Source organism: Sipha flava, unplaced genomic scaffold (genome assembly GCF_003268045.1).
Source record: "Sipha flava isolate LNK unplaced genomic scaffold, YSA_version1 203_pilon_pilon, whole genome shotgun sequence".
In the NCBI taxonomy this organism is placed as follows: Eukaryota; Metazoa; Arthropoda; class Insecta; order Hemiptera; family Aphididae; genus Sipha; species Sipha flava.
The window spans coordinates 1,057,415-1,073,662 of NW_020272799.1; the positions used below are offsets into that span (position 1 = coordinate 1,057,415).

Below are 16,248 nucleotides of genomic sequence, written 5' to 3' on the forward strand. Positions count from 1 at the left end.
ATATATATATATATATAATATAAGTAATAATAACAACAATTATTGTCGACTTGGATATGTATAATATATTCAGCGCTATCGCTAGTACGCCGTCCCCGGATACCGGATGGATACAATAGTCGTGTATAGGACGTGACGTCGACAGAAATAACAAAACAATATTTGTTTGCAATTAATTTGACTACATATTTTTTCGATCCATAAAATAAAAAATAAATTACGAACACACTTCTTCAGTACTGTACCCGATCGTAATCCCGATCGTTGTGCCGTTGCGGTCTCTTGTTAAACGACTATACCGTCGCGGTGCACACGATGTGTAGGCTCGAGAGAATTCTGATCGATATCTTGAGAGATGACGATTGAACGACAAATCTATCACAGTCATCCTTCCGCCGTCTCTGTTGATTTCACCGGAGATGATCTCCAGTGATGGACTTTCGGCAGGATGGCATCGGGGACATTCGGACTTGCTTGGGCCTCCCACAGGAACCGTATCGCCAAATCTAGTTGAGCGGTTTAAGGGCTCTATTATGTAATCGTATACGGATGACTTTTGTTCGTTTCGGTGTACAATTCGTTGTATTATTTTTAATAATGAAATAAATTTCTAATCGTGAATTTCTCAGTAATCTGTCTGGAAAAGAACAAATATTTCAGACCAATTACAAGCGTTATCGCCGACAAAAAAATGTCGTTTGAAATCAAACTGTATCGCGTACCGTGAATGCTGATTTCGACTTTGGCGATGGTTCACCGTGAAAAGGGCTTACGCGAAGACTTACTATTGCTATTGGGCCGAAAACCTGAGGCGTGTATCCGAGAGGTCATTTACGATTTACGCCGTGGTGCGGCACTCCAGGCGGAATGTTTTCCCGTATTCGTCGCGGCTTGGTGCGACGCCCAGTCCGTCAGGCGCAATTAAAGCCCAAATATAGGGGATGCTAAAATTGCTGAAAACAAAATTAAATGCTGTTTAACTCTAATTACTGTAGCTTATATATATCTGAAGAAAAAAAAACAGGAGTGCTACATTCGAACTCGGGGGTGCTAAAAACCCTATTGCGCCCCCTTTAATTTCGCCCACGGACCATTATCGCACGTACATCAAACGCACGGGGTACATTCGGTTTTCCGTACCATGTGTACATGTCGCTATATTGACAACGCGATCGGTGATCCGCCTACGGCTGTAATAAACGTCAAGCCCCGTACGAGCCCGATAAACTGTATACAAGTAATATTATATACGCGTTACGACCACAAATCCTCTACGAGTGAAATGCAATAACGTTAATTACGTTAACTACTCTTTGGCGCATGCTCACGTAAAACATCCGTGTATGACGTTAAAGATACCGAAAATAGGGTGGGAATTTTAAAAACTAGTCTATTGTAGGGTGCACATTTGTTTTGCTCGTTCCAATTATATTTTAACCCTAATATGGTTTCGTCAACACACGTGCCGGTCAGCATTCCATCTGTATCTGTCACTACCATACGATCATTGTCTTTCATTCGATGCATAGGGCAGATTTTTTCACACTTGAAAAATCACATTTATATGTATATATAGTATAACATATGAGGAATCGCGTTCGATGTCGGTTTCGTTTTGATCAAAATATCGGGATAGACACATTTATTGGTTTTCCAACGCTTGGATATCCATTTCAAAATGTTGACACCAAAGAGTACGTTTCTTGGTCCCTTTTTCGTACAAGATTGATTACCCCAATACAAATTTTCGTCAAGAGATTGGCAAGAACAAGACTGAGAACGACTGCGGTTTTTCGAATTTGGAAGATTTCTAATTTTAAGCTGTTTGAAACTTGATGAGATTAATTGCCCTGCATTTTAATACATATAACATACCTAAAACCTATTTAGACTTAGCATTGACAGCTGTCTTGTTACATGCTAGGTTCTCTGATACGTTGAACCTTCGCCACTTATCTAAGAGCGCAAATGTTTTATCGTCTTATTACATCTTATTAGGAAAATTATGTGTATGTTATTGAAATGAATACAACTACTCGTATATGTATATTTTAATAGCTTATACATTAATTCTAAAGAGTTTGATTGGTATCCTGAATAATGTCAATTACTTGGGGTAAACATGATTACTACCCGGATAGCATTGTGTTTCGCAGTGTCATCATTAATAATGAGTTGTTACGTTGAAGTTCAAACGAACCAAACTAAAACATTGTATTTCCGAAGTGGCGGTCAACTAACGCTGGAATGGTTAATTTGTACGGTAGTTGAATTGATACTAGTTTTCCCGGTCGTGTTTGAACATAAATCCGCTAATCGAATCTATCGAAATCGACATATTATGCAAACCGATGCATATAATAGATAACATTGAATAGGTGATCTATTATACGTGTGTTAATTTAATAAATACCAAAATGTATAATAAACCGATTTCTAGGTAATATTTATATTGCTCGTCAATCAAAACTTACATTAAAGTCGGCATTGATAAAAATATCAAAAAAGCTTCAATGCAGCAGAGAAATTCATTTCACAAGCGTCCAAATGTTTAACATAGATTCGTCTTCTCGCCGTCCACCTGCAAGACACGTAGATACTAGTGCTCTGCTTGGTCCGGTCCGATCTAGTACGGTTCTAACATACAAAAACTATTGAATAATCGGTTTGGTCTGGTTCAATAATTTTTAGGAATATTTCAGTTCAGTTCTCAGATCAAAAACATTATTTTCAGTCCAGCTAGGTTTAAAAAAAAATAAATAAAAAAAAATAATAAAAATAAAAATCAGTCCGGTCCCAATCATGGTGCTTAAAATTTAAATACGGATATTGTGTACAAGTATTGTTATGCAAACAAATAAAACGAAAAAAAACCTACAAATGTAGGTATATATTTATTTATAAAGTCGGATAATCCGGTTCAGTATAATACTAAACGCATCATATGGTACGGTCTGGGCTAATACAGACTGAACCTTACGAACTAGTCCATAAACGGTCTTAAAATAATATGAAGTTATTCTGTCGATTCGGTTTAAGTGTGTTTCGGTCCGACTTCGGTCCCATGATAAAATTTGAAATCCGAACTGGTCCTTTATATAACGGACCGTGTAGACCACTAGTAGATACGTATAGTTTATTACGCAAGTTCTACGAAATTGATATCGTTCTATTCAAAGAACATCACAACGTCAAATATATTTATCGTTATAGTGATTGATTGATGTGGTTTTTAATTTAATTTTATTTTTTTTAAATATTTCCTTGACGTAAAAAACGTATGGTGAATAAAACAGAAAACTACCGTTGGATTCGAGCAAATGATATGCTTTATTAGAGCACACTTTCGTTCGTCACTTTAATCCGAAATCGTTTTAATTCACGTCATTCGATCAATATTTGAACGCACACGAGTCATTAAGTACGCGATAACTAATTATTCAGACGGTGCAACACTTTATTTTCGTAACGATCAAAGTTGTTGTTCCGAAGTACCCGTAAATAGATGATGTAATAATGGGTGGGTATCCGTGGAACGCGCGTACCCGTTACGAACGTTCGCCTATTATAACGGAGTCGTAATGCTTTACGATAATAATGTATCGTCGATGTACATGCGGTTGCAACCGCGTTCGGTATTGTGTAGGTATTCAGTTGTTTTTGGCGTGCGCGGTGCTCTAAACGTGGGTACGGCAATTTAGGACAAATGAACGTAGCCGTTTGGATCTGGGGACAAATGGACATAAAAAAAATAATATATATATAAATCAGTAAATAAAATAAATAAGTTATTTATATTTATTATAATATGTAAATTTTAATGTCAAAAATATTCATTCAAAATACTTCACCATCGTGATGTGAATTAATTATTGACATCTTACATATACACTTGAATGCAATTTGTTCATGACTAACACGGTTATAGATGTGTATTGTTGTGTCAAGTGTATCACCATGTTTCGATAAAGTGTGATAATTATTACAAGTTGTAAAACCAATAAGTTATATATATTGATATAAAAGGTACCTATTGCCAAAACGATAAAATTCGATAAGGTTTGATATTATGATACGATACCATAAGTTATATTATGAACATAAAATATCAATGGTTTTATAACTTATAAATATATATATATTTTTTTTTTTTTTGTTGTTGTACATTTTTCCCCATCTACAGTGGGGCAATTGACATCGAAAGCTGGCAAAAATAGCATTTATCAAATTTTACTTATCTTATCGAATTATTATATCTATCAATAAAAGAGTTCACACTACATTGTTTACTGGTTTTGTGCACGTGTTGTGGTTTAAATTGATTTAGTTACAGCAGTAGTAGTATAAGTCCACCGTGTGTTACAGTATAAAATCTAACAGAATAATATTATTTTAGTTTTTAGTTTTTTTCAATAACTAATATTATTTATTTATTGAATTCAATTTATTATGGAACCACTAGCTACAGGTTAGTTACGTAACGTTTAATACATACGTTTTACCGAGTTATACATATAATATTTACATAAATAATTAATTATAATAATAAAAATATATTTGTATCACAAAAATGATATATATTTTACGTTCACTTCCAAGGATTTCCAAGCTTTAAAAATTACAAAATATAATACTTAATAGAGTATTATATCATCTTGTTAAAAAAAATGTTGCCCATATTTGCTCCATTTCGTGTAAATAGATTCTGACTGTGACGACCTATACCAATTTCAATTGAAAAAAATAGAGCAATAAACGTTAGATATCAGTCCCAAATCTAATAACTGTTATCAAACTTTTTAAACACTTTATATATTCCTCTTTTATGGGAATACAGTACATTTCTTAAAGACCCTTTAAATAATTAGTTACACTAGACCCACCCTCCCTCCAAAAAAAAAATAAAAAAAAAAATAGAGCAATTTTTTCAAGTGAAATTTGTATAGGTCGTCACAGTCAGAATCTATTTACACGAAATGGAGCAAATATGGGCAACATTTTTTTTAACAAGATGATATAATACTCTATTAAGTATTATATTTTGTAATTTTTAAAGCTTGGAAATCCTTGGAAGTGAACGTAAAATATATATCATTTTTGTAATACAAATATATTTTTATTATTATAATTAATTATTTATGTAAATATTATATGTATAACTCGGTAAAACGTATGTATTAAACGTTACGTAACTAACCTGTAGCTAGTGGTTCCATAATAAATTGAATTCAATAAATAAATAATATTAGTTATTGAAAAAAACTAAAAACTAAAATAATATTATTCTGTTAGATTTTATACTGTAACACACGGTGGACTTATACTACTACTGCTGTAACTAAATCAATTTAAACCACAACACGTGCACAAAACCAGTAAACAATGTAGTGTGAACTCTTTTATTGATATATATATAATAATTCGATAAGATAAGTAAAATTTGATAAATGCTATTTTTGCCAGCTTCGGTATCAATTGCTCCACTGTGCCACGTCCAAACGGCTACGTCTATTTTTCCCTATTCGTGGGTGTGGTGGCCGAAATGCTTACCAAAAAATCACTGTACACGTGATGCGCACAATTAAATGGTTTTTGGTCGCCGAATTCGACTTAAATGGATCTATTGTTTAATTTTGCACAGTATAATGACGCTTTAGCAGTGGTTCTAATGTATTACGTGGTTTTGTTAAAAAGAAAAAAAGAAATATTATAAAATCACAGTGCTAACCATCGTACACGTACCGTGCAGGGGTAACATTTAGTAATTATCACGTCCTCGGCAATAGGAAAATAACGAGAGTGATTTTTGGAAAGAAAAATCGAAAATCACCATTTATCTGAAAACGAACAGACAAAAAACTATCGATTTTCGCGTATCAAACGGAGAAACCAACCAGGTAATAATTGCACGCATTGTACAACTATCACGTGCGTCACAATTGTCTTTCATCTTGGCTGTATTCGCTATTATCATTATTATTATTATGAACGAACCGAGCTCGTCTGTGGTAAGCGCGGAGTGAATATTATACCGGTATTCTCCGTGGGTCGACGGAAAATAGGTATATGGAACAGAGAGAGAAAGAGAGAAAGTTACACCAGTTGCGAGAGCAATTCATTAATTTCCATTTCAACCCTACCGACCATCACCGTCGCCACCGTCATTCACCGATTAGACTCAGATGATTCTTCTTCACCATTCCTCGTCCACCAATCCTTCCGTTCCTCACGCACCGATCCTTCCATTGCGCGTCTAAATATCACTCCTTCACCCTACACCGGTTGCCACCAACATACCTCCGTCCTGTCCCGAACGTATGCGATTATTAATGATCTAAAAATGTCACTTTTTGTGTGCACGTGACAGGTACGTCGCTCATCTGTGGAGGCGAGGCAAACGGAAACTGATCAAAAAATATCGAGTGTGGATGCTGCGGCGTCAAACGGAACGAGAGGAGAAAGCACAGCAACGAAGCGCCACCACCGTCGCACTTCTATCACTCAACACCAACAACGACAAAAACGGTAAAGAACTAACGGAAAATAAAACCAAGTCGTCGTCGTCATCGTAGTCTTATCCAGATGTATGCAAATTTTATCAACAATAGTAAGAGATGTTGACGATGACGATGGCGACGACAGTTGGTAGTAATCATTTTAGGTAAAATAGAGTATTTAATATCCTATAAAAGTCTTAAAAATGCCTTTAAAATATGCTTTTATTTTATAAAAATTCTTAACATGCACTAAAATATTTCATTTTTTAATAATTCTAATAATTCGGAATAAATTATATTTTATAAAATTGTAAGTGTAAAAAAGTTTGACTTGGTATAAACCTTAATATTGCGTTACTTCACCGTAATGTACTTTAGCTTTATTGTCTTGTAACTACATATATTTGCATAAAAATCACGCAGGAGTACAAAAATCTGAAATAATTATTGTCTAAACTATTACCTAAATAATTATTATTGAAATAATAATATTTAAAATTTAAATTTTTTTTAGAACTAAAAATGTTAAAAGTACTCTGAAAAAATTATATTTAAATCATAGATTCTCAAAAATAATTTAAAATTCAATATTTATTTTCGTATTCTAATTTAATAGTTCATGAAACAAATTCAAGTTCATACAATTTCCCACAGAAAGCTTTGAAGAATAATGAAAAGTGCATCAAAATTTCAGCCTTAATTATAGCAAGAATATAACGATGTGATATAATAACGATAATGGCGTAACTAAAATGAAGGTCGTTGTATTAATACGTTTTTGACTCCAGGACTCGAGGAAAAATGTCACTCCTCACCTGAATCGTTTCATCTTATATGTATATTTGAATAATTTTTGGATCGTTTTATTTCGATAATAGTATTTTGTGATTAAAAAATATAAACTATCGTTTTACTTGAAAGCAACAGCAATGTAAGTGAACGTTCGAACATTTTTTTCACAACATAATATTTTTTTACAATGGCATCTACTCTATTGGACGAGTAGTATAATAGATCAATATTTTTCGAATACAAATATACTTTGAAAAAAAAAAATAAAAAAGTTATTGGGGTTTTTATAAACTTTTGTTTAACTGCAATTTTTCGTTGGCAACAAAGTATTTTCCAATAGAGTTTTTTTTTTTTTAAATTCCGATCAGTAACAGCACAGAAAATATACACCACCGCCTTGAGGGAAAGGCGAAAGTGCTTTGAAAATAATTGAATTTCAAAAAAAATAAATAAAATACGATAAATACACGTCGTAGACGGTCGCTACCGTATTTACCTAAAATAATACCAAATGAAATGGATTTTTCTACATTTTCATATAAATGTAATCAAATATTTACAATCTAGAAGCCGTTTACTTCGCAACGCCGGTATAAATCAATTAAAATTTAAATCGAATGTTTTCAGTTGTTTACAACAACATTACCGTTATTATCACATATCATTGTCATTATTCATATATTATTATCATATATCATTACAATAACGGTATTTTAGACATATTAGTAGAGATTATAATATGATGTTGGAAAAAAACTTAGTTACGATAAGAATCACAGTTTTGATTATGAACTTCGACTCAAAAATCAAAACAAACTATTACATAAATATTGTCTTAGTTTTTTCGTTTGAAATCAAAAAAAATATAATAATATTAAAATAAATTATTATTACCAACAAATACTGTTCATTCAATAATATAATAAATTGCTGTTTCTTTTATTATAAATACAGTCATTTGTTTCTCAGTTATTCTTAAATTATTACGTTTTGTTAATTGTTAAAAATAATCTCTGCATTAAAAAGGATATTTTTTAGGTATACTTTACTTTATCTCAGGAAAAATTTATAATTTGAATTTTGTTCTTTTGTCTTTTTTTCCGAAGCTTTGTAAAATATTATGATTATACTGTATATATTTGTTATGCTTTTAATTTGTCTGACCCTTTTCTTCTTCTCTGAAATCGCTATGCACTTGTAATTTTTAAATGAAAACCTAAAAATATAAATTAGAAACTCAAAGAGAATATTTCACTAAAATTAAAGGATGAATATATTTTTTACTGTAGATTTTTTAGCACATAAACGGTTTATTTCTACATTTTATAAAAACAGAAATTCAATTTCACGTTTAAAAAAAAAAAATTGTCTGTTCAAATATAAGTTTTTAATAGAATTGATAGATACATTGCAATTTAAAGCGTATACTTTAGTTAGTTTAAAACCGTCGCTAACTGATTAAATCGACTGTCTGCCAAATATATTTCACCGTATTTTCAAAGCTTTAAAAAAAAAACCAAAAATTAAATAAAGAATCTTCTTTTTTAAGTAGCATTTTATTCGTTTATATCTCAATCAATCGACTAGAACTCGCTACTGTTAAACCACTTCTATAAGAAAAGTATAACCCAGAAGAAAAAACATACCATTTTAAAACCAATTCTATAGCCTTTTCAGTATAAAAATACACACAGTCACTTGGACGAAAACTGGTTTTTACTGCGCACGTGTCTCTTCTACCAGGAACGTTGTTGTATGCCGACGCGTTACTACTCTGTTATACGTAGTATTACCACACTATTTTCGTAATGCCACGTTATAGTTCTATTTTGAATAACAAGGTTTTTTTTTTGATAATAATCTATATACAAGGCGGCAATCACCGATTTGATAAACAACGGCTGTCGAACACTGGCAACTAATCATAGAGCGTCTAGATATCGACGGGTATCCGACCATTATCGGCTTCTTGGTAGATATGCGCTAATTTGGGCACTCTTAATCCGAACGCTATAGCTTCATTCGGAACCTAAAAAAAAATAAAACACACTAAATAGGTAGATAAAAATGCGCTCGACATAAATGAGAAAAACGGTCTAATTAAAGTTGTTTCAAACAAATATTGATTTACAGTAAAACTCACTTAAGATGCTCTTTAAGGTACCAGCTCTCTAGAGCGTTTTAAGCGAAAAAGCGTCTTATGCGGAAATGAAAAAAAAATGAAGTGATTGAAATAATATTTCAATCATATAACTCCATATTATGGAGTTAAATTTTTATCATTGAATATAATTTTACAGTCAATACACTAATAAATTATGTATGTATATGTAATTACTAGAAATTTACATGCAATTTAAAATGTTTCAAATGTGATGCAAATATACAAAGAAAAAGTGGCTAAATATGCAATTATATGCATTATGTTACACTTTATAAATTTTTTTTTTTTTTTATTTCATACAAACCACACTTTTATACCAAATAAAATTCTAAATGTTTTATCAAAAACAAAAAAGAATTATAATATTCAATGCTTTATATTTCAAATCATTTAAATCAATCTATAACTTTTAGGAAACTTAAAAACGAGAATACAAATAAAAATAAAAAAATAAAAATAAATATTTTAGATTTTATAAATATTTTAAATCATTTGAAGTTACCTACTCTCAAAAAACTAATAGAAAACTTAAAAAAAATTCAAATTACAAAATTTACTGTAGATTAAAATAGTTAATTTCTTAAAAATCCATTAAATATGCATGTTATATGCACTTATTAACAAATATTCAATAACTTTCGAAATATGCAAAATATGCAATATAAAATTTGGTGTTTAAATTCAGTCTAATATGAATCGTGGACATTTTAAACCTCCTTAGGCGTGTATACACTTAGTACAAACATAAAAATGCATATAAATCCGGACTCTAGTAATTACATACATGTGTACATATATTTTTTGCTACTGAATTTAATTTAAAAAATTACTATTAAATATTTTATTATTGTTTATTAAAAAAATTGATATATTTTTGTTTGTTTACGATGCTGACAATGTATTTCAACAAGAAAGTTTTCTATTTTGTTTAGAAAACCCAACATTTTTTCAAAATTGTTTAAAGAGGACAATACTTTTCAAATTCCTATTAGGTATTGCAGACTAGCAGAAATTGTAAGAGTAGATATTGGATAATAATAATAGGTAATGATAAAATAGGTATAGCGATAAAAAAAACGATACAACAATAAGAACAAGTAAACAAGTAAAATTTCTATTTTTATTTCCACAAACCTACTAAAATTTATCATAATCTGCTAAACAAAAGAGCGTATTATTTAATGAGATAGGGAAATATCGAGCGTTTTAATAGGTGGTTTTTAAATTGACTAGTATAGAAAATGACTAGGGACCGACGGAAAATAGCATCTTATGCAGGAAAGCGTCTTAAGCGAGTTTTACTGTAAATACAAGAGTTTTAATCTGGAAATTAGAATGTTGTGTATTTACTTTATGTGAAATTAAAAGTGTATTTATCAATTTCAAATTTCAAAAATTACCAAATTATATTAATGGAAACATAAAAACAGTTAATTTTATAGAAACAAATGACAACAAACATGGAAATGGTGATGATGAGTCATTTCAACCCATGCTCCGGTTCATGGATAATACTCAAATCGATTCTGTAAGTATTACTAATGAACTAATAATTATTAATCGACGTTATTAATACTATTAACTAGTAATATTCATTATTTTTAATTGCTTTTAAAAAATACAATTTATCATTTTATTCTTATTATAATCATCTAGATAGTTTTCTGATCAATTTATTTAGTTATAAAGCGCAGCTAATTTAGTTATAAATATATATACATACTTATTTATTTTATAGTTGTATTAAATTAAATTACGTATTACTGATGTAATAATTTTTCGTATTTTTTTTATCGGTGTTAAACTTACACCGAATAGTTTGCCATTACATTTATTACGCAACATGTAATTAACTTAGACCTTATAAAAACGCTTCTGTAAAAATGTTTAAAACCATTTTGTTTATTATATATTTAAACAGATACATGAGTAATCTATTATAGTGTAGTATATAGTATATTCTATTACGTTTGAATAATGGAAACGATCATAGGACACTTAACTCGTAAAATGCACTCTAAACGCACTACTCATGCGTATATCACCACTATTTTTTTATTTTTTTTTTTTTTTTGCATAGTAACAATCGTTTTGCCTGCAAGGAAGTGTGTGAAATAATATTAACTGTTTTACGATGGACTTTCTGTTTTAACGACACCGCTACGTTATCTAGATAGCTTTTAGCGCGAAACACAGCACCTAGTATCGGCTTAAACTCAGTAATAACAATAAATGAAGAGTGAACGAGTAACGTTCTACCACGTTAGAGGAACTTAAAGTGTAGACGGTGCAGCGTTACAATTGAAAACCGATTTTGTAACCTATGCGTTGCACGACCGTCCCGCGCGATTAGGCATGCGTCGCCGTCATAACACGCAGTGCGTTTAATAGTTTCGCGAACTCTTCGAAGTGGCATTCGGAGGATATGTCCGGTTAGAGGATACGTCAGGAACCTAGAAGTGTGACGACGATATTCGAAATGAACGCTTTTAAAAAACGCTCGCGGTGTTCGTTGCGTAAACGAATGACCGTCGGCTTACACCTGAGCACAGGGAAACGTGTAAAATCGTTTACCCGTCCGACGTGCGCGAATCGATTTTCAAAATGTGTCGTCGAACGTCGCTTCGAACCCCGCGGAGTACCGTCCTGCGAATGGCCATATAAAATATTCGACGACCGTCCGACCGATTTCAGTCAATGTTTGCGCGCGCGCGTGCGTATGGTAATGGCGAAAAAATGGCTCGACAGCTCGAGGACGACGTTTAACCTACTTCGTGTGACCCTCCCCAAACAGCATCAGAGCGACGCACTTGACCCGAACTCAGTGGATTTTTCTTCTTCTTCTTCTTCTTCTTTTTCTTGTTCTTCTTCGTTATTTTATTTTTTATTTTTCGTTTTCATATAAATTTTTTCCCTCTTTCCTCCTTTTCCAGAGCGGCAACCTTCTAAGCCCCGGGTCGACGTCCAGCAACGGCGGCATCGTGTCGAGGAGACGGAGCGTCGTTGTGGCTTTCAGCGACGAACTAATTACCAGGAGTGGTCCTACTTCTACCGCTACCGCTGCTGCTGCCGCAGCCGCAGCCGCCGCCGCAGCCGCCGCCGCTTCTTCGGCTACGACCACTTGCTCCGCCGCCGCCATCGTCACGACGTTCACCGCGGCCGGCGGTGCAGGCATGGCCACAACGACCACGTGTTACGTTCGCTCGGCCGAGAAGACGACGCAGACGGCCGAAGGGACCACGCCGAATGTCGTCAACCTGTGCGCGTCGACCGGTCCCGCCCTCGTACCGGTAATTGCAGAAGTTTGCAACGCACACGTGCCCTCCACCTTCTCGACCTGTGCACCTCTCCACGGGGGTGGTGCGTTTGCACCTCAACAGGGGGTGATGCCGAACGGGAACCGATTGTCGCGCACGAGCGATTTAACAGTCGTCTTATAATCAGTGCTGCGATAATGTTACCGCCCCCGGGCAAATTAAAATATGCTGCCCTTAAGAAAAATAATATTTTAACCGTCGAAAAATAAAATTGAAAAGATGTTTACACACCTAACGGTGCGATGTGCCGATCACCGATATTAAATGAAACAGTATATTTGTACCTGACTATTTTCGAGGGAAAAAAAACGTACAGGAATAACGAAAATAGTTTACACGATTACAGCACAAGTTCTTAATCCTTATCGCCTTGTGACATGCAGCGGTAGACTGCGGTTTTTTCTTGGTACTTATGAACGAAATAATATATACTATAGTTATAAATTCCTACAAGAAAATTTATAGTCATTTATATTATTTTATTTTATGTTGATCCTCAACAATTTTCGGCCCCGGGGCAAATTCCCCCTTCACCACCATTTAATACGGCTCTGCTTACGATACGTCCCCCATATACGCTTCGTCAGAGCTACGTTTGGCGGTAAACGTTCGTTTTTAATGCGACGGCGATTCGAGCGCGACGTATACATATAAATGTGCTCTGCACCGGACGTACACGGTTTTGGATGTTTCGAAATCTTATTGTAGTTAGCAAGAAAATCGATTTCAAGACATCGCTCGGACCATCGCCGTGTTTCGCTGGTCACGTTATTTTTCACGATCGAAAACCTTTAATCGTTCTCCCGGCGAACACGACGAAATGCGTTCGAATGCTAAATGCGATGTAAAGTTTTTTACCGATTCGGTTAGCGTGCAAGTTTAATTGTGTACGACGTGCAATCATTATGTCCTTCGATGATCAATTGGATGAGCACGCAGTGAGAAAAAAATGTTTTTCAACAGAGCTTTGTGATTGGAGAACAAACGGTATACCACGACTATTCGAGCATCCTACCCCTGAGGATATGCATTTTTATGGTTTATATCACGTGTATGCAGGCGATTCGTTTCCCGTATTTATTTGTTTTCGATGCATTACGATTTCACGTTTTCCATTGCGTAACATTCTAATGCGCTATCCGAACGCGGTGATATCAAACCATTGCCATACACAGCGATTTAAATTATATAATATTGTATTATACAGGCGTATTAACGTTATTTATTAAAAAATAAAATACAAGTGGTATACAAAAAAAAAATCAGTGATAATTGATAAATGATAGATAACAGTGATAAGTGATAACAGTAATAAAACGAAGGAGCACAGCCACACAAGTAACATGGTTATTGGTAGATGATTGCCGGTTGGCATCGAATATGGAATCGTAGAAAAGAGATTATAATGAATAAGCATCATTGTCCATTATAAATAACTATTCTAGCTATAGACGATAGACCTATTAACTTAAGTTCCATGATTCTAGTCGAAATATTTGTAAATCGTAGTGATACGTACGATAAGTGATAAGTCATAAGTCATAATCGTAGGCAGTAGACCGCAATATAATATTATACTAAATTCTATTAATTCTATTTAATTACCTACAGGCTACAAATTACGATTAATTTAAGTTCCTAAACGTTAGTTTCTGTTTCTTTTTACTATGGGTCTACCTAATAATGTCTAATATTATTGATTTTGTATTATTATTACACTCCGGCAGTTATATATTTAACAATTATGTAAACACCATAACATTTTAGTAAAATACTGTATTATACACGTATATTACATGTATAATACACGTATTATACAATTAAAAAATAAAATACGGTATTTTTACACCACTGGCCATACATAATCAGCTATAGAGTTTTCTCGTGTTCTTTCCTAACTAACGTCAGTTTCCGAACAAATTATTAATAAACGATTCGCTGAATGGCTGTTGAATAAAAAATGTATCAATTTTCTGTTCTCCGGGGAAATTTCGGAAGTCATTACAGTATTATACGTTGAACGTTGTTCGACTTTGAAATATTAAAATATTATGGAAATAATATATGATAAGTTTCTTTTTAATATACACATATCTTAAATGTATACACGTATATAATAACAGTTCTATGTAAAGGTTAACCGACATTTTAACTTAAAACGAAACCATTCTTATACGGTACTTTTTTCTTTTTTTTTTAATCGATATCGTTGAAATTAAATATTGTATCAAAGTTAATTTACATTATACCTTCATACACGAAAATCGTACAGTGACATAATTTACACTCTGTATTCTAATCTGAAAAAAACTATCGCAAAAATATATAAACCTTAATACGTTACTCTCATCACCGTGAGCCTAAGATTGAGCAATTCTCCCATGTTAGCATAAATGAAGTATTGATTCCATAATGGCCTTTTAGTTATGTAGTGTATCACACGGGAGACTCATCTCGATCTGACATGGTAGACGTAAATTTAAGTCATCCGTATGGAACGACTTGAACTCGTCCAAAAGTAGTTAGTCTAAACTAGTTAAGTGTGGAGTTTTGCATGAACATTATACGCTGGCCAACCAACAGCATGCATGTTTTTTATGCGTTACATATAGTGCATGCGTGTTCGCGAGTATACATGCGTACGCATTTGTCCATCGTGTTTTAAATTATAACTTAACAATAGTTTTATATTACAATGGTTTAAATAATGATAACTATTTACACGTATTGCATGCAATATCGTTTAACATAAACATTTAACCCGCAGACGCAAGCAAGTGTTCATTACACGGTGATATTCGATGCGAACCGACGGCGGTAAAGACGGTTCACGCGTACTTATAACATTATCGTTTTTACAATGACCGTGTGACAACCGCGTGGTTTTGACGAAATACATACACGGAGTTACTCGGGTTTAACCGTCGTCTACTCATCAATCGTTTCCAACGCAGCACAGCATTATTGTACCCAAATACCGAGTTCGCAGTCATAACCGTGTGACTGATAATCCGTCGCACAACACACACGTATCCGGCAAGTGTTTATGACGTATTGGCCGGATACGTGCTTACTAATAGTTACAATAATAACGACTTTAAATGATAATGCATTGATATTTATGTGTGCAGAATAATGCGACCTCGGTTCCGGTCGACCAGGAAATCACATGCCAGGAACTGTTGGCCCTTAGCGGCGCCTTGTCCGCGGCCCTGCCCACCGGTCAATCGGCCCTGACATCGTTGCTGAAGGCGCTCAGCAAGACTGGTGGAGGAGCGTCCGTTGCGACTATCGTACAGAACGTCAACCGCAACACGGCCAACATAAACAACAACAATACCGGCAGGACGAAACGTCACGCGCTGGTAAGCCGCCAACGTCAAAACCGTTACGGACAGTGTTGAGATATGTTTAGACCAGGGATCGGAAAAATATTTTTATCCGCACTGGGTATATTTTTCCTGCAGCTTTTCACCTG

At 33.8% G+C, this 16,248-nt stretch overlaps 1 protein-coding gene and 1 long non-coding RNA gene across 2 annotated transcripts in view; one reads left to right on the forward strand and one right to left on the reverse strand.

Moving 5' to 3' along the window:
- LOC112682398 (voltage-dependent T-type calcium channel subunit alpha-1H-like) overlaps positions 1-16,248 on the forward strand; it is a gene marked incomplete in the record, with an annotated part of 329,779 nt that overhangs the window by 254,552 nt on the left and 58,979 nt on the right. The window contains 4 exon segments of the mRNA XM_025552987.1: positions 6,368-6,525; positions 10,884-10,981; positions 12,387-12,743; positions 15,902-16,135. Of these exon segments, the coding sequence (XP_025408772.1) occupies positions 6,368-6,525; positions 10,884-10,981; positions 12,387-12,743; positions 15,902-16,135 (847 nt within the window).
- On the reverse strand, positions 43-2,696 carry LOC112682400. The gene is made up of 3 exons (XR_003148509.1): positions 2,475-2,696; positions 723-953; positions 43-637 (listed from the first exon to the last, which is right to left on the reverse strand). It is a non-coding gene; the product is annotated as an uncharacterized LOC112682400 (long non-coding RNA).